At 39.1% G+C, this 18,104-nt stretch overlaps 1 protein-coding gene across 1 annotated transcript; it reads left to right on the top strand.

Moving 5' to 3' along the window:
* The first annotated feature begins 822 nt into the window (after window positions 1–822).
* On the top strand, window positions 823–16,678 carry TPCN1 (two pore segment channel 1). Its single transcript, XM_089489424.1, has 27 exons — window positions 823–928; window positions 1,159–1,268; window positions 3,087–3,263; window positions 3,857–3,970; window positions 4,243–4,373; window positions 4,715–4,803; window positions 5,292–5,326; window positions 5,579–5,637; window positions 5,716–5,815; window positions 6,466–6,582; window positions 7,191–7,315; window positions 7,587–7,635; window positions 8,046–8,109; window positions 8,257–8,301; window positions 8,589–8,645; window positions 8,819–8,872; window positions 8,964–9,036; window positions 9,619–9,726; window positions 9,883–9,954; window positions 10,370–10,459; window positions 10,752–10,867; window positions 11,310–11,356; window positions 11,792–11,860; window positions 11,943–12,027; window positions 12,495–12,622; window positions 12,799–12,879; window positions 16,580–16,678. The coding sequence occupies exons 1-27, from the start codon at window positions 823–825 to the stop codon at window positions 16,676–16,678; spliced, it is 2,400 nt and encodes a 799-aa protein (XP_089345550.1).
* Window positions 16,679–18,104: the final 1,426 nt, after the last annotated feature.

Raw genomic sequence — 18,104 nt, forward strand, 5'->3', positions numbered from 1 at the left:
GGCTTTGGTGTAAGATATTACAGATGTGTCTATTCGGGCCATTTACTAGCTGGGCTGTGGGGATTTCATGTGGGTATTTATCCTCAGGGAATATGATGATGGGGAGCAGTTATGGCGGTTCTGGGTTGTTATAGTAACTCATTTAGCTCCATGGGAAAATACCTTATTGCAGGTGGACAGCGAGTGAATGAGCATTTCCTTTGGGTTGCAAGTGAAAAAATGTGCAGTATTATTAAATCTAAGTTGTTATTTTTGTTAGAATTGGTATTTATAGGCTTGCTTTGTTGGCCTAGCAACATAATTCTGGCCAGCGTACGATACTTGGACTTCGTGTCTGTGAGACTATCCGTCTGGCTGCCCTCACAAAATGAATGAGGCGGGAAATTCACCCGTTTGTGTGATTATGAAAGCATGCTGACACTAACTAAACGATTGTCTTTTTAACTAAAATATTTAATGTTGCAATTCACTTAAGTTCCTTATTTCGGATTGGATGTTTTGCATGCGTTTCCCGTTTTACTGCATACCTAAGCCAGCGAGCTAGCCGCTTAGCGTGATTTACTTGACAATTTTATTTTCATTTCCCCCCCCCCCCCCCCATTTTGTTCTTTGGATTCAGACACCCCGTCTTCCTCTGGTCTGTTTGTATACTCAATGGAGAAATGATACTGCTATCAAGAACTTTGCCGTTTCGATGTGTGATCGGTCTACAGATAAAATCTGCCACTGTATGCCACCAACATGGTATTTCCCTATAGGTAAAAGTCACACTCGGAGTTAGGTTGCTGGAGCCTTGTCGGAAGTGGCTTGAAGATCTTTAGAATGGCAGGGAGGCCAGAAGAAGACGAGCCTCTTATTCTCACCCTTGAAGAAAATGGAAGTTGTGCTGATTTCTCTAGAGAGGGCGCCAACAGGGACCTGACCTCAGGTAAGACATTTTTATTCACAGAGAAACCGGTGTTTAACTTTCAAGCTTTCTAGGGACAAGTTAATGAGGGAATGGCAACTTGCCAACCTTTTCCAAAGATTTTATTTTCTGTATGGAAATAAACGTTATTCTTATGTATCTGCTGACCTTTGGCATCTTGGATACCTAGGTATTAAATGACTGAATAGTTATTTATTAATTGTATGGTTCAACTTTTTTGTTACTTGCAGCCAGAGAAGAGTATGATCTTTTGACCGATCTCTCGGAGCAAGGTCGGGTGTCGGGGGATTCAGCCCAGAGCTGGGGAACCCGATATCAGGAAGCCGCCATCTACCTCCAGGTGAGAACAAGGCTGGCAACCAAAGTAACACAAAACCTTATGTTCTTATTTGTGTTCAGTAACAGGTGTAAACATTATATGCTTCAGTGGCTGATTAAAGTATACTATGTTCTGCAGACTTTGAAAATCATATATTAACTCAAGAAAGGGAAAGAAGCTAATGTTTTACATCTCGTGTAAGCACCAATATTCTTCAGTTTGTTTTTCTCGTTGTGAGGCAGTAGTAATGCCTATAATGCACAGGGGTATTTACATCACTGGCATTTAATTGATGATACTGGCAGAAATGGGTTTCTGGAAACAAATGTATAATAAGTGATTATTATACATTTCCTGACCACTATTTTCTATAGCAGAGGTACAGGGATACATCCTTGTTAACAAAAATCAGAAGGCTGGTCACAAAAAGTACACTGGGACTGATTTCTAAGGATATTGTAAGCACATAAGATAAACAGAAAATTAGCACCTGCACAATACCAATATGTATTGCAGAATTAACCTTTTTTACACTACAGAACCGGCAATTTTTGTGTTTTTGTAATGTCTTTGTTCACCCATATTTCTCCTCTTTCTCAGTTAACGTACCCACACAAATTTATTTTTTTAGCACACGTAGGGCTTTCTTTTGCAACCATATTCATAAATGTAAGATATTTTATATGAATAAAATCTTTAAAAATAATGGTACACAGCTAGAGCCAATGGGGAAAAATACAATATATTAATTTGCCTTGATTTTGAAATCACCCTATATGAGTAGGATTTTTATCTACTTTGACCCTTATAGGGCAAATACTGGTATTAGACGTTAGGCACAACTTTTTCCAAACTATTTTTTTTACGTTCAAATTTAGCATGGTGGACTTTAGGAGTACTCACAGATATCAAACCGTCACTGAAGATAAGACACCCAAGAGTATGTTACAAGGGCCGTTTTGACACTTTTCAGGCAGCCGTTTTATCTCCAGTCTCTTCCTGTCACGGGAATGGGAGCTTCCTTTTAGCAGGAGTGGAACCCGATGGCAGAGAACCAGAAAAATAAATACAATAGTCCAGAACGTGGTAATAGATGAGGATCTAAGAGATATTGTGCTCAGTCCAATCTGTGGTCAAGGCAGAGACAGCAGAGATGGAGGGTCAAAAGCCAGGGAAACCATGTACAAAGCAGCAGAATAACTCGGCTTAAAGGCAACGAACTTTAAAGCCCACAGGAGCAAGGAACATTATATTTCCAAGCTTTGTGATTTACTACTGTGTTTGTTGTGTTTTTCACGTGAACATAGCATATTGCTTTTTCTCCCTTGCTCAGAAAATAAGCGACTGTAGAAAACTCCCCCATAATTTTTGTATTAAGTAGTAAGTTAGTTTAGCTCCCCCCAATTCAAATTGTCTCTTGTTTTTCTTCCCTTAAAACTAGTCAACCAATCGTATTCTTTTTTTATATTTCTATATATATTTTTTAAGGTAACTGGGGAGTCTTGTAGGAGGGTGCAAATTAGGTTTTTTACTATTGCTTATATAGATGGATACGATTTTTTTTTTCTCTACTCCTCTGCCCCAACTGTCACAGGGCAAATCATGTCTTTGTTTCCTATATTTCCCAATAGCATCCCGAGTCTCTCCATTTTGTGTGTGTGTGCCAAAGGACCAGAATAATTGTCATGAGTTTATGTGAAGTACACCCTTAAATGCTCCCAAATTCTTAGGGGACAATATTCACTTTTTACACCAACCCTCAACGATCAACAGATGCTCACCATTATGTTTTTTAGACTGTCGGGATGCATATTCCTGATTTTTTCTTTTCTTTTCCAGGAGGGGAAAAACAATGACAAGTTTTACACTCATCCTCGTGATGCCAAAGCTCTATCTGCTTATCTGTTTGCACACAACCACTTGTTCTATTTATTGGAACTTGGCACAGGTCTTATGCTGCTACTACTGTCACTATGTGAGGCTCCTGCAGTCCCATTTCTGCGCCTGGACATTTACGTATGTATTTATTGTTTCACAATGATGTACTGCAAATCGGTAATCAACTGTAGCCAGCAATATTATATATTAATAAGTGATTAAGGTGTAATGTTTTAAAAGTGCTCTAACAACCAATTAAATGACCCAAAAGACTATTTTGCTTGCTGTGATCTTATCATCGCAGTACATGTGAATCAGACTTCTTCTCTTGTAAAAAGAACAAAGCTTGGTGGCACATAAGAACCATTCGGCCCACCTACTTTTCCTGTCTTTGGTCCTTGGCCTTGTCTTAAGCCTATCTCACACATGTTTAAATCCAATTACTTTATTAACCTCTACCACTGTTGGAGGCTGTTCCACTTATCTACCATCCTTGCTCATTTAGGAGGTCATGATGACCTAGAATGTAGTGTCTCTAAGTAAGAATATCAATTAAATACTACATTAAAAATTCTCTAAATCCTTATAGTTTTATCATATTTTCTGTGTTTGTTTATGAATGCTTGATATTTATCTTTTTCTAGTGCTATTAACAAGGCACTGATCCACATTGTATGAAATCCTAATAAAACAATCTTCTGTCCCTTTCCAATCTGACATTGTATTTGCAGGTCCATGCTACACTGGAGCTGCTAGCACTGGCACTGGTGGCGTTTGAGCTGAGCATGAAAATGAGATGGCTGGGCTGTCGGACTTTTCTGAAGCATCGAAGAACCGTGCTAAAGGTCAGGCCTTGTTTGGTGCAAGACTGGAGCAGATGGTTTGATGATAATGATAGATTCAATCTGTATATGTTTGCAGGAGTATATACCACTATGCGTGAATCTGCATTTACACTTTACTGTGTTACTTTAAAAAAAACACACAGGATATCGATGCATACGTTTTTGTGTCATACATCTATACACATGCATTTATTTATACATCAGGAACTATGATTGTATTGTGAAGTCTGCCTAATGTGTGATGAGCAACATTTATAACTGTGATCCCGCAGAGCTGTGTGCTACTGGTGCAGTTTATAGAAGCCATCGTGGTGCTCGTGAGACAGACTTCTCATATGCGTGTGACTCGAACCCTGCGTCCCATTTTCCTGGTGGACTGCAGATACTGTGGAGCTGTCCGGAGGTAAGGATATTACTGACCTGTAATCTGATTTATTGGTGCGCGGTAGTTGGTAGTTATACCATATCTCTATGTTGTGAACGTTTAATTTACATTGAAAATAAATTTTTGATATGCAAGGTTACATCCCACGTCGTCTGATCTTTCTGAAAGACTCAGAGGGTACCTCAGTAACTGCCTTAAGTGACCCTTTCGCCTAAAAATACTTGACGTTAACCAAAAACAGAATTGGTTATATATTTAGACAGGGATAACACCTAAATCAACTGCCTTTCTCAGCACATATTTCTATCTTCTGCTTGTGGTAACAGTATTCTAAATTACTCTAAATGTTTTACCCCCAGGAATCTACGTCAGATCTTTCAGTCTCTTCCGCCTTTCATAGACATTCTTCTTCTCCTCCTGTTCTTTATGGTCATATTTGCCATATTGGGTAAGTACTGGAGAAGTGCTTTGGTACACCAGTTTGGGTTATAAACTGTTTTTTTTATTTGTGGAGACTGTTTTTGCAGTGGCGGTAAATAACTTAATTTTCCCTAGTTGCTAGTAAAATATAGACTGAAGTTGCTTTCTGTTTTGTTGCTTTTAGTCTAGTTAGTTGACAAATATCGTGCTATGTCCCATTCTGGACTGAGCAGTTATGAACAAATACTATTCATCTCTCGAAGTACATAGTGTATGACGAGTAGAAACAAGCTGAGGCAGTGACATTATGTGAATGTTAAAATACATGATGGATTCTAAACTAACAGATGTGTTCCTGTTTTATATCAGAATATCTTAATTACATTTTTAGGAAAGCAGTGTTAGTATCTTCTGCTACATAATGTTGGAATGTTATATAAAAAAAAAAAAGTGGCTATATGGCTATATTATGTCATTTATTTGTTGCTTATTAGACCGCTTTGTGATCTTTTCTAGGTTTCTACTTATTTTCTCCTAATGTTTCTGATCCGGTAGGTTCTGCAAGTTTTTTTTTTTCTTCTTCTTCTTCATCACGGTGCTCACACTTGTAACTGTTTTTATACTACAATAAGCTGCATGAAGGGTTTATAGCCTGGGGTACAAAATATTTTTGGATGGTTAAATGCCTGCTGTGTGTACCTACACGTAGCATATGATCCATCTCTGTATGTGCTTTTTTGGTTGCCCCAGCTTTTTATTTGTGGTGTTTGTGCATGTCTAACCTACCCTATTTCGCTTTTCAGTATTTTAGCACTCTGGAGAATAGCCTTGTCAACCTGTTTGTGCTTCTAACAACTGCAAAGTAAGTGGCACCCCTTGCTACTGTCAATTGCCTATAAACACTGGTAATCCCTCAACGTAACACCTTTTTGTATCGCAGTTTTCCAGATGTCATGATGCCAGCATACTCTCGCAATCCATGGTCTTGCATCTTCTTCATAGTCTACCTGTCTATTGAGTTGTACTTCATCATGAACCTGGTGAGCTTTCCACAGTGCAGCTCAACCTTCGTTCATTACACATCAACAGGACACATTCCACTAATTACAATTACATGTGATGTTGGTGTGACAAACGACTGGCCAAACCTTCCGGGTCCTTCTGAAGCTTTGTACACGTGTACCAATAGTGACGGTTTAGCAGGTAGTATGGGCCAAGGACTGGTTGGGGAGATCCTCCTTTCTCCTAGGGAGCTTAAAATCAGTGAAGGTATGTTGTGGCAAAGTGACCTCCATTGTAGCTCCCACATGGCCACATCGAATGAACTGTCTGGTTGCGGGAAAAAAGGGATTCGATAGGGTAAGCCAAAAACCTGTTACTGAATTCCTTGGTCCTGTAGTAGTAGATTTAACATTGGGGGTGCTGTGCCAGCCACTACTACCTAGTTTAGGAGATGTGAAATTTGGATGGTAGTGTGGGTTGCGTAGAACTGATCTATTCATGTAGTAGTTGTATAGGAGGCTATAGGTTTAGTTGTGTGCTGTAGCCTGAAGCTTGCTGAAAGAGTAGGGTTATGCAGGACACTTTGACACTTCTGATTGGCTGCTGTCCAAAATAGTTTTAAGCTTGGAGATTCCCAGCAAACGCATCCATGTTCTGAACGCTTTTTTTTTTTTTTTCTTTTCTCCAGCTATTGGCAGTCGTCTTTGACACTTTCAACGACATTGAGAAGAAGAAGTTCAAGTCCTTGCTATTGCACAAGCGCATGGCCAGTCAGTTCAGCTACCAGCTGCTTCTCAACTCCCAGGTATCCAGAGGAAGCAGTAAGTGGTGTGGGGTATCTACCAGAGGCCTGGGGCACCTCACAGCTTGGCGCTGTTATGAGGTTATAGCATCTGGTTACCCATCTTGTGTGCGGGAGTTCCTTAAGTAGACACTTCTTGGTAAATGCCTATTTAGGGACCATCTTCCCTGAATCTGTGCATCGCTTATTTGTTTGTTTTTTTTTAAAATTGGCATAATATTGTTTACGTGTTTATTTCCTCTAGTCATTTTGTTTGTGAATGGAACATAAGTTCATATCTTGCTCTTTTACACTGGACCTTCTTTGAGTTGCCGAATTTATAAAATGTACTATGCATCATGTTAGAGAAAAAGAAGGCTTATGTAAATGAAATGAAAAAGCTAGATGGGCAGCTACAATACTTCATATTGGGTAAGCAGTAGGAAGAGCCCCTTTTAAGCCAGGAAAAGATTTGTTATACAGTGACCTCTGTAGCCAGGCATGTAAATGGATACACCTAATACCATGTGTCTGTGTTGCTGTGCCTGTGCTTTCATATATAAGTATGATGTACAAAAATTGATTTAGCAGTGTGTATTGATTTGTCCATACCTAAATATCTTCATTTGCAGGGACCCCCTGGAATCTCCTATCGTCACTTTGATGGGATGATGAGGTTCTACAAGCCTCTCATGTCCGCTCGGGACAGATATCTTACGTTCAGGGCCATGAAGCAGAATGGAGCAGATAACCTCCGGTAAATAAAGAAAGGGTCCTGGTGTCACATGGGGGGATTCAGATGACTCTAGTTGCCAGCCAGCTGTGTCATTTTATGGCAACCAGAGGCATGTTCATTAGCAGCCTATGTGTTAAAGTCACAAATGTTAATGCTTGTGAAAATAAATACAAAAAGTAAAATTCCTGTCACCCTCATTAGGTTTGTTATAAGGAATATTTAGGCATCTGAACTCACACATATACTGTAGTTGCTGGAGTCTTTTGCTTTTCATACAGTTTGTATCTTGCAGGTTAAAAGATTTCTACCAATTTTATGAAGTTGTGGACTTGAAGTGGAAGGTGAGTAGCTCTGTGTGATTGGATTAAATCCCTCCGCCAATAATCAATGTTTACTAGCTCTCTGCATTTTCAGGATCACATTGTCCATCCCATCATGGTGTATATATATAAAAAAAAAAAAAAGCCTTAGTCAGCTCTTGTTCCTCTATATGAAGTTAAATATATGATGCCAAAACCTAGACACAAAGGCTTCAGAAAACGACCACTAAAAGTAAAAAAAAACTAAGTTTATTGGATCTTAAATCTCCCATTATATTTCTCTTTCACTGAAGTAATACATACATTTAGCACACTGTAACGTGCCATGCGCCTTTGCTCTGCTGCTTTGTTACTCGTCCCTCGTCAGTGTTTTATTTACCAGGCTGGCGTGAGCCTCATGTCAAGGTTGACTGATTATTTAATTTCTGCAGGTACAGCGAATTCGGGAGCACTGGTTTGATGACCTCTCTCCTACAGCACTAATTATTTTTAAAGGTACAGGAACAAGGGGTGATTTGCTGGGCTAGAGATCTTTATCAGCATAATGACATGGATAGATCTTCCACTGCTGCTGTCTTATATCTTATTCTGTTCGTATTTGTCTTCATTGGCCCTTATGTTTTGATTTGGCTTCTCTTTCAGGTATTAATGTGTTGGCAAAATCTAAAGCCTTCCAGTATGGAGTGTGTAAGTTATCTATTTCGTCTGCATGCATGCTTCTCTGTGCAAATCTGAATATGGATGGCTTGATATTTAGTTTATCCTGCTCTTAGCACACTTTTTCTTTTTTCAGTCGGTATAATATGTTCTGTATATATTCATTTAGTGATGTTGAGTTCCCAGCGGTATATTGCCTATAGAAATCGAATGTGTTAACTAGTAATTCAGTCATGTATCTCGTACTATCTTTGCCACTCTTCAAGTTTCATGTTTTTCCGTTGCTGATCACATGTGTTTGTTCTTCTACTCTACAGATATAGTCGTTGCAATCAATGGCTTCTGGATTCTGACAGAGACGTTTATGCTGCAGGGTGAGTGTGATTATAGATTTCACATATGGTATGAAGACTCACTAATCCCTTATATCAATAATCAACACGAAACAGCAAATGCGTGTCCTCACACTTGCTTCACGTGTAATTGCCTGTTTACTGTCCTATGGCTTCACAAGGTGTGACCTCCCAGACATTTCCCTCTTTTTCAGGTGGTAATTTTTTTCCACAAGGTGTCCCTTGGAGCTATATTGTTTTTCTCACATGTAAGTCTGCAAGCCTGGTATACTTGACATTATTTTCATTGAGTCACCTCTCATTTCGATTTCAGCGCTCATTTATTTACTTGTGTTCTAGTGTATGGGGCCGAGCTCCTTCTGAAGATTACAGGCCTGGGGCCTATGGAGTACTTTACATCAGGATGGAACCTGTAAGTGTGCGATATTGTTAAAGGGGAACTTCCAGCATCTTTCTATTACTAGTTCTTACATAATATAATGTTTTCAGACAGCTTCATGTTAGCCATTTGTATGTGCCCAGGCTCTGTTATCTTGGCCCAATCTGCTAGACAAACACCCTGACCCCTTTATCATACGGCAAGTAGTAAATAAAAAGAATGCCTCTGGTCTTAATCACACAGCTGGGCACACTGACTAATAAAAGTGGTGGGTACAGACTTTTTTAGCGTTGCCATAAAGAATGAGCGCCATGTGAAGATCACATAATATATTGCATGTCTGACAACAGCCTCCGGGTGTATTGGATCAAAACAAGATTTCTCTTGAATGCAAACCTTCATTACTGTATAAAGCTTGGTATGTGTGGTCATAAGTTCCCTGGAGGTTTGGCCTGTTTAAACCATGTTTGTCATCATGCAATGCTTTGCCACCAGCATTTATTTTGTCCTGATTGTGATACATTTTACAGGGATTTGTTTCTAAATGTACAAAGTGTAAATGATCTGGGTTTATAGTCAAACGCTCTGTTTAGTTTTATCTTCTCCCCTTCACAGGTTTGACTTTTCAGTGACTTTGCTGGCTCTGCTGGGACTGCTGGCTCTTGCCTTTGATATGAAGCCTTTTTATTTTATTGTGGTGCTGCGACCTTTGCAGCTGCTCAGGTGAGTTCGCAGGATACCTGTATTGAGGATGCAGGGAGTTTAATACATTTGTGGAAGTTTCAGGTGATGGTTTTATACGCACACATTACTTACCTTAATTTTATGCATACCAGTTTGCACCTCATCTCAGTTTGTGTTGTTTATGATCCCTTCCAGGCTTTTTAAACTGAAGAAGCGTTACAGAACCGTATTAGACACCATGTTCGAGTTACTTCCTAGAATGGCCAGGTAATTTTCTGACCTTTTATTATTTGTCATCTATGTGTTTGTTTCCCCATCTGCTTTAATCAGCCTGTCTGTGATTTTGCATGAGAGTTTGAACTCAGACCTCATTATGCATTATGAATTTTCCCAAGCAAAAGTGTCATGATGACCCTACATAATGCCCAGTAAATGCAGTAAGCTTTAAAGGTTATCTCACCTACAATGCGGTATCAGCCCAGCTCTTTTTGCAGCAGGAGCTCGCTGGGGTTAGTCCTTCATAATTCATACTAACATTACTTTATTGAAACTACAATGTTAATAATTTCTTTCTCCCTTCCTCCACCTCTATGTATTTATTGATAACAAACCATACACAGAATGAGTAGAATACAGGTAAACATACATATATCTTAACTTTTTTTTTTTTAATCTCCCGCAGTCTGGGTCTGACTCTCCTCATCTTCTATTATTCTTTCTCTATTGTGGGCATGGAGTTCTTCTCTGGAGTGCTGTACCCCAATTGCTGCAAGTGAGTATTTACCATCTGTATTTTATAACCAACTGGGGCTTGTGTATCATTACCCCGAATAGAGAATACTGAGAAAAGCATGGTTGAGCATGGCAGAGATAGAGAGAGCACCGTGTAGCTTGCTGATATAGATCGAGGGAAGTTACATATGAAAGATTAACATGTAAATGGAAAATATTAAGCACAAAGAATGAAACAAATGTAAAAGCAGGTGTGGAGGCATGCTTCAGTGACAAAGTATTGGTGGAAATGTAGGTAGTGACTGACACTGATCTGTGCTTTTTTCGTTCAGTACCAGCACAGTAGCGGACTCCTATCGTTTCCTGAACCGCACTGTGGGAAATCAGACTCTGCCTGAGGAAGGATATTATTACCTGAACAACTTTGACAACATCCTTAACAGTTTTGGTAAGAGTGGACAGCGGAATCTCAAATTCTAGTTAAGTCAGTAAAATGTAAAGCAACAGTTTAATCTCCTGATGGAGTCCACGGTACTACTTCAAAGCTAGAGAAAATCAAACAAATTTACAGTATACTCTGCGTACCAACTGCTATTAAGATGCACTAGTGTAGCCAAATTTGATTTACATATACAACATATCTGTAAACATTTGTGGGCAGGGTGTGCGGGCTATGTATTCATTTGATTTTCTCTTAATTGTTAATTGAACATTGGCTTGGCTGTGGTGGTCCTTTATACTTACGGCACACAAGTTATGATTTATAAAGAATGTGAGCATCGCGTGACGCGTTTTGTATTTAGGACTCATCAGAAACTGAATATGACTGCTTTGATGAGGGTAAAGAGTGACCTGTACATCTTAGTTTTTGTCTTTTTTTTTTTTTGCAGTTACCCTGTTTGAGCTAATGGTAGTTAACAACTGGTACATCATCATGGTGAGTGCCCCTCAGCCCATGGCATAATTTAACAGTCGGAATCTCTGCGATTAATTGGTGATGGGCATTTTTCAGACAGGAATCCTGTTGCAATGAATGTATATATTTTTTTTTATATATTCAGCATGTAGTTGTTATGACATTAGTGTAGAATCTGTTTTAATCACTTAAAATAGGTGTCTGTGTTAAACCTTTTATTAGAGTGGGAATGTAAGGGAATTGTCTTCATCGCCTTCTCAAATATATATGTATATTACCGGTACTTTCCTTGAGTAATTTCTGGAACAAAAATGCATGTTACGGCACGGTATTACATTTTCACTTAACTATGTATCATCTCCCACAGCAGTAAGATGCTTGCTTACATTTTATATTTTGACGTTTCAAAATAATCCCATTGCACTGTAGTCTTTAAACGTTCTGTTTCTATTGCAGGAAGGTGTCACATCCCAAACCTCCCACTGGGCGCGATTGTTCTTTATGGTTTTTTACATTGTCACCATGGTGAGTCGTCAGTTTGATGGCCAATCCTTTAGACTCCACAAGCCCCATGTACAACCCCCCATGTCTTATTATTTCTCTCTAGGTTGTGATCACCATAATTGTGGCCTGCATCCTGGATGCATTTGTGTTCCGCATGAATTATAGCAGGAAGAACAAGGATGCAGAAGGTAGGTCCAATGTAACAAATAAGTGCTTTTTAAGCAAATCCTTAATAACCCTGAGTGTGACACAGAGAATGCAGGGCAAATCACTATTAGCATCAGGCTTAGATTGTGGGTCTTTTATTGAAGAAAGACAATGTTTTAAAATATTGGACAGATGGTGAAACACACACAATGTTTCTGCAGGGATGGCTGTGGTGGTAAATCCCATGGCATTGTCTGAACATTGTATTAGCTAGTTTCAAACTTCGTTAAAGATTGGCAGTGAATGAGCTTAGTTGACACTGAGTGGTTGCTGTGGGCAGCAGTGCATGCGCAGGAGTACACTAAGGTGTTGGCTTGTGTAAATGTGCACAGTGAGAATACATTTTTTTTTTTTTGTTGAATAAGGTCCATTCCTTGCATTTGGTGAACTGGGAATTTACGGTCTTAAGCTACTTTTTCTCCACCTCCCTTATTTTTCGCCTGGATAGATGAAAAGGGAATTACTATGGAGATAGAAGTGGGGAAAGAAGAGCTGACTTTGATTCTGAAACACGCTCAGAGCAACGATGAGCAAGCTCAACTCCGCAAACTGCTTTTACACCTGCAGTCTAATGAGGTGAGAACCATGGAGGTATCCCTTGGTCTTGTTAACTGTTTCATATGCGTCTTACATTTTCATTTTACCGGTGCTTTGCAGCATAATGTACACAGCTTCTCAGTATGGTTTGTTTTCACTTGTCTGGTCTAACATACCCTCAGTACGTTACCTTGTCTTACCTACTCTTTCCTCAGGCTTCATCTGTGCTGTTCTTGGGCCGAAGATCTAGAACCAAGAGTGACCTGAGCATGAAGATGTATGAGGAAGAGATCCAGGTGAGATGGATGTTATCTTGTATCAGATTATGAAATGTATTTGCCTCTTCTGCTGAAACTTAATATGGTCAGCATTATGATTTGCTGGTCGTTCTGTAACAAGTTTTGTAAAAAGTGCAGAAAAGAGTTTATTTAGAATGGATTTAAGGGATTTAAAAATGGCATATCCATATCCTGTTGTGAAGCAAATACCGTATTTGCTTGATTATGAGATTAGTTTTTTTCACAATAAATCATCTCATAAAACAGCATCTTCTTATTATCTAGGCTGTCTTTTAGTCAAAAGGGTGGAGCCTCAGCACACACACCCTCTCCCCCGGATTGGAGGAACAGGAGAGAGGCTGTTCCAGGGATGCGTGCAGTGGCTCCGCCTTTTTGCGGCTTTATGCAGACGGATTGGGGGAGAGGGTGTGCGCTGATGCTCCAACCTTTTGCGGAAGTACCTAGGCAATGGAGCTGATACAGGTGAAGAAGCGAAGCCGCAGAAAAGTTGACACGGACACAAGCAGTCGGCGGAAAACTTAGGGAGACGTTGACAGAGTGTGAATGAGAGTGGAAACGCTGAAAGGAAAAACGGTGGTCTTGATTTTGTTTTTCTGTAGGCATTTTATTTTTTTTGTATTAAGATCCAAAGTTTGGCATTGTCTTATAATTGAGCAAATATGGCAGTTTACAAAAAAAAGAGCATTGCTAAAAAGTGGTAACCATAGATCAGAGTTGTTAATCACAGTCCCTATTTCATGGGGTAGAGTTTGGGTATTGTAGCCTAACATAACTAGACAGAGTTCATGAAGGTTTCTTACACTCCAGCAATCCTATGTGCCTTACCTGGTGCTGAATATATTTCATCAGCCCGTGTTATTAAATAACCTCACCGAACCTGCGAATGCAAAAAGGTTTACATTTGTTTTATAAAGAACACAATAATTGCTCAGAAGAAGTTTTTTTTTTTTTTTTTCTTCTAGGATTTATTAAAAAATCACTAGATGATCTCCTTCTGATCGTTGTATAGCATGCGTAAGACGCCCTCTTGGATATGAGGCCTCCTGCTGAAATGTGCTTTTTCATGTATAAAAGCTAGTCCGCTTTTTTAATCTTCCTAAAAATAGCCTTTTTTGTATGAGAACCCAGTGTATTTCCCTCGTACAAGTGTGTAACTGTTTTAGTGCTGGGAATATTGGAAATATATATATCGTGAGGTGTACGCGACGAGGTGACAACAGCAGGAAGGAAAAATAACCAAGAGACTGGAGCTGCCGCTTATTAATAATCAGATTGTAAAACAATGGGCCGATTAGATTCCGTGCAATACATTTAGCACTGGTTGTGTGTCCCTGCAGGTTACAATGCAAGATTGTGATATAAGACCAGCAGCAGGCTTTTCAAAGCTAATGGATTCCAGTCCAGTTTGTTAATTTGTAATGTTACCAGGGGAATTCTCAAAGCCAGATGTATATATAAAGACGTAATGATGTGTGAGGTATGGATACAGAGGGGGGGCATGCATAGAAGGAAATTCTTCTTGTTCCGTTTTGTAATGTATTGTACAGAGCGGGGACCACGCATATGTTTTGTATGGTTGTGCATAGGATCTCCCTGCTTCTGAACAATGTACTTTGGGCTGTGGGGCACTTAGTGGATAAAATGTGGATGCTGCTATGGTCAATATGGAAATCCCTGCAGTAGGCATGATTGTATGGAAGGTACTTCTTGCCCCCTTGAATGCCATTAGCAAGTACATGTCCTGGCGCAGCAGGCTTAGCGCATGCATTACAGCAAATACTAAATAAAGTCATGTGGTAGCCAGCCATACATCGTGACTTATTGGGTGTAGTCCTCCATTGTGGACACAGCTTAAGGTTGTAGAAAAAAACCTAGTAGGAATGGGATCTCTGTTCTGTGTGTATATAAAAAAAATTGTTGGGAGGGAGGATCTGAGTCGTATATAGTTAATGCTTTAATAGCTTATTTTTCCCAGACTTTGATTCTGTAAAACTTTGTAAGAAAAGGCCTTGTTAGTAATAATGCCAAAGCACAAGCCTTGGCCCTAAATTGCATTATCAGTGCAAGGCTGTCACAGTCTTGAAAACAAGAGAAAATGTTGGCTTCTTAGGGGTTTAAATGGTTCCAGATGTTGGAAAGTCTGTATGCTTTATGGTTGAGTCACCTCCACCCATCTTCATGAACAGCCGTAAACCATCAGGTCCGAGATCATGTTTCATTAAATGGGGGGGGGGGGGGAAGCATTATCTGAGAGTAGAAATTTATTGGAAGACAGGAACTCCAAAAACGCATTCTGTTTACATGTAATGTCTAGAAAAATGGGTGCTGGTACTCCTATTTATTTTTAAACAATTTTATTCGGTCATATAGGATCAAGTATTACATGTCACATCGTGGTAGAAGAATGACACAAGTGCTATACCATTCATTACATTTTATCAGCTGCATTAAAGAAGCTGTACGGAAGAGGAACACATTTCTTACACCCTAATAATACTGTTTGAAGTACAAAGTAGAAACCAATACGTGGAGTGGCATCAAACACCCACATTTCTCCTGCTATTGGTTAAGTCTAGACACTTGACACCTGTGCCATAAAATAAGGGTGCTCAAAATAAGCGAAGTATGGTGACTTGCTAGGCAATATGTGGCTTCTGGATGAGACATTAGACCGTCTGCAGCCTTTGTACTTATGTGATGTTTATGTGAAGGGTTCCAGAGGGTCATAGGTAGGTGAGTATTTCTGGCAGGGTGGTTATCCCTATAAATTCAAATGGTAACAAAAGTTTTTGGCTTTTATTGTAGAAGACTCCAAAATTCCACTATAGGCATTGGGTGTAAACACAATGGTTAATGAATTAAGTAAATAAACTGAACACGCATATCTGATGGGATTAACAACATTCCTGTTAATGATAAGAAAGAGACTTGCATGTCGTTCTTTAAAAGAAGACACCGTACATCCATGCATGGAGGATCCAGCTTATTGTGTAGTTCATTATCAGACTTTTCAGGCGTCTGTTAAAAGAATTGAGCATGTGTTTTAGTCTTTTGCCAGGGTTACTAATAAAGCGCTTGCACGCAAGCATGAGCACTGTCCTATCCTTCTATGTTGCTGGTACTACATACACTATACGGGCAGTATACGAATCAACTAGAGTTACTATGGGTACTTGTATGCATCCGTTAGAAAATGAGTTGTACAATATTTATATATATATATATATATATATATATATATATATATATATATATATATATATATATGTTTGCACTACAATAGCTATTTTAAATGCATGTACCTTTTTATGCAGAGAACATCCTAACAAGTCATGTAATAAAATGGAGGGAACCAGGTTAATATAAAACATAAAATGATTTAAAACAAGCCATTTCACTCTGTAGGATTGTCTTTGCATGGAAGGTGTATTTGTTTTATTTATCTTTATTTATAGTGTTGGGCTTGGTGGTTATGGATAAATACTGTTTGAGACCTCTGATAACATAATGAACGTTTTGTGTATATCATGCAATAAATAGACCAAAGGGTTGGATATTTCAATTTGCGGGTTAATGTTCCGAGATTGGTGCAAGATAATAAAATGAAATGTTCTTGCATTTAATTTACCTTTTTTTAAAACAACGTTTTTCTTTCTGTTCCATATTTAATGTGCTGCTCTCTTTCTGCTTTCCCCAGGAATGGTACAAGGAGCACGCACAAGCACGTCGGAAGAAGTCCATAGAGCTACAGCATCCTCCAGGAAGCCTGCGTCCCCGCTCTCGCACCGTTAACTGAGCTATCACACGCTACCGCTCATCTCGCTATGCAGTTATCAGTATTAATATTTATACTTCTCAAGGGCCAGCATAGGCCTGGCAGGGATTATGGTGTTCATGTATGCGGCTATGGTGAGTTCTAAGTCAAACACAACACTCCAGCCCGCTTGTTCCAGCGTCCTGAAAGACTCTTTAGGCTACCAGTCCCAAAATAACACACATGCTAATCAAAAGAGACTGTAGAGCTTTATTAAAATTTATTGGGGTCAAATGACTATTTTCATACTGGTTTTGAAGAGGATGGCAGGGTATTGCTGTTCTTTAGTACAGAATTGTATAATATTTGCTTATAGGAGGCCAAGGCCCGAGTTTTCCTACTGTTTCCTACTACATACAATGTTTCCCAACGTTCTCTGCCCCAGTTTAATATATATCCTTAATGCAGACAATCAATGCTGGTTTTCCTAATCTCTTCTTCTGCTGGACTGGAAATGTGTTTACCCTTTCATTGTACTATCGCACTTGGCATCATAAAAGAGGATAATATGCGTGTATAATACATACATACATACACATACAGACACACACACACACACACATATATATGAAGCTATATTTGTAACATTAATAAACTTTACTTTTATAACAGTATTTCAACGTTGTGTTTTAGTTTTTCAATCTCAACATATAATTATGAATTACTTTAATATACCAGGCCTATAAACTGGAACATGTAAGTATGCTCAGAATGCTGGTATTACCCTTTTTAACCCTTGCTGGAATTTATACACCTCCTATTGAACCTATCCAGGGCAGTTGTAAGAGTCACAACTGTATGTCTCTGTGCCCATCTGAATATATATTTACCCATACCAGGGCAGCTACTATATGAAATAAGTGTAGAGTGGATATATCTGCTTTTAACCTTTGAGTTAAAGGCTAATAAATATATAATTTGAAGGGCACACATGAGTGGATGCAAAACAGGAATCGGGTGGGGGGGGGAAAAAAAAAATCTAATTGCCTTTCCGAGAAAGTGATACAATAAACGATAGCTTTTGATCATTTATTAGTGATGACAAGTGACATTATCATATTTCTCCAGCAGGTTGTGCAATGGTTATACGTGTTCCAGGTAGAATACAACATACTGGCAGTCACCTCCTGAAGCATGCTCATGTGTTCTCCATGGGCAAAATGAGCATCTGAAAATTAGTCCAAAAAAACCAAAAAACACAATACTTTATTTCAGGCTAATTTTTAAATGTATCGTTTCAAAAATTTCACATATTCTGATGCTTCCTTATGTTACGCTTCAAAAAAAATTTGGTTACAAGCAATGGATGTGCCTACCCAAGGTACACAATATTTTACCGGTCCTGATGAGACTGGCAGTGGTGTAACAATGCTGATTTCTGTGCAAGCCAGCACCTTACATAATGTGC

The sequence above is a fragment of the Sceloporus occidentalis genome, unplaced genomic scaffold (genome assembly GCF_023333645.1).
Source record: "Sceloporus occidentalis isolate IW3139 unplaced genomic scaffold, rSceOcc1.0.p SCAF_40, whole genome shotgun sequence".
Lineage (NCBI taxonomy): Eukaryota > Metazoa > Chordata > Lepidosauria > Squamata > Phrynosomatidae > Sceloporus > Sceloporus occidentalis.

What these genes read in the sequence shown, in the direction of transcription:
- TPCN1 (XM_089489424.1), top strand. Translation starts at nt 823, where the DNA reads ATGGCAGGGAGGCCAGAAGAAGACGAGCCTCTTATTCTCACCCTTGAA. An exon ending in GAAGAACAAGGATGCAGAAG is followed by an intron (nt 12,028 to 12,494) that starts GTAGGTCCAATG and finishes TCGCCTGGATAG; the next exon opens with ATGAAAAGGGAATTACTATG. An exon ending in TGTATGAGGAAGAGATCCAG is followed by an intron (nt 12,880 to 16,579) that starts GTGAGATGGATG and finishes TGCTTTCCCCAG; the next exon opens with GAATGGTACAAGGAGCACGC.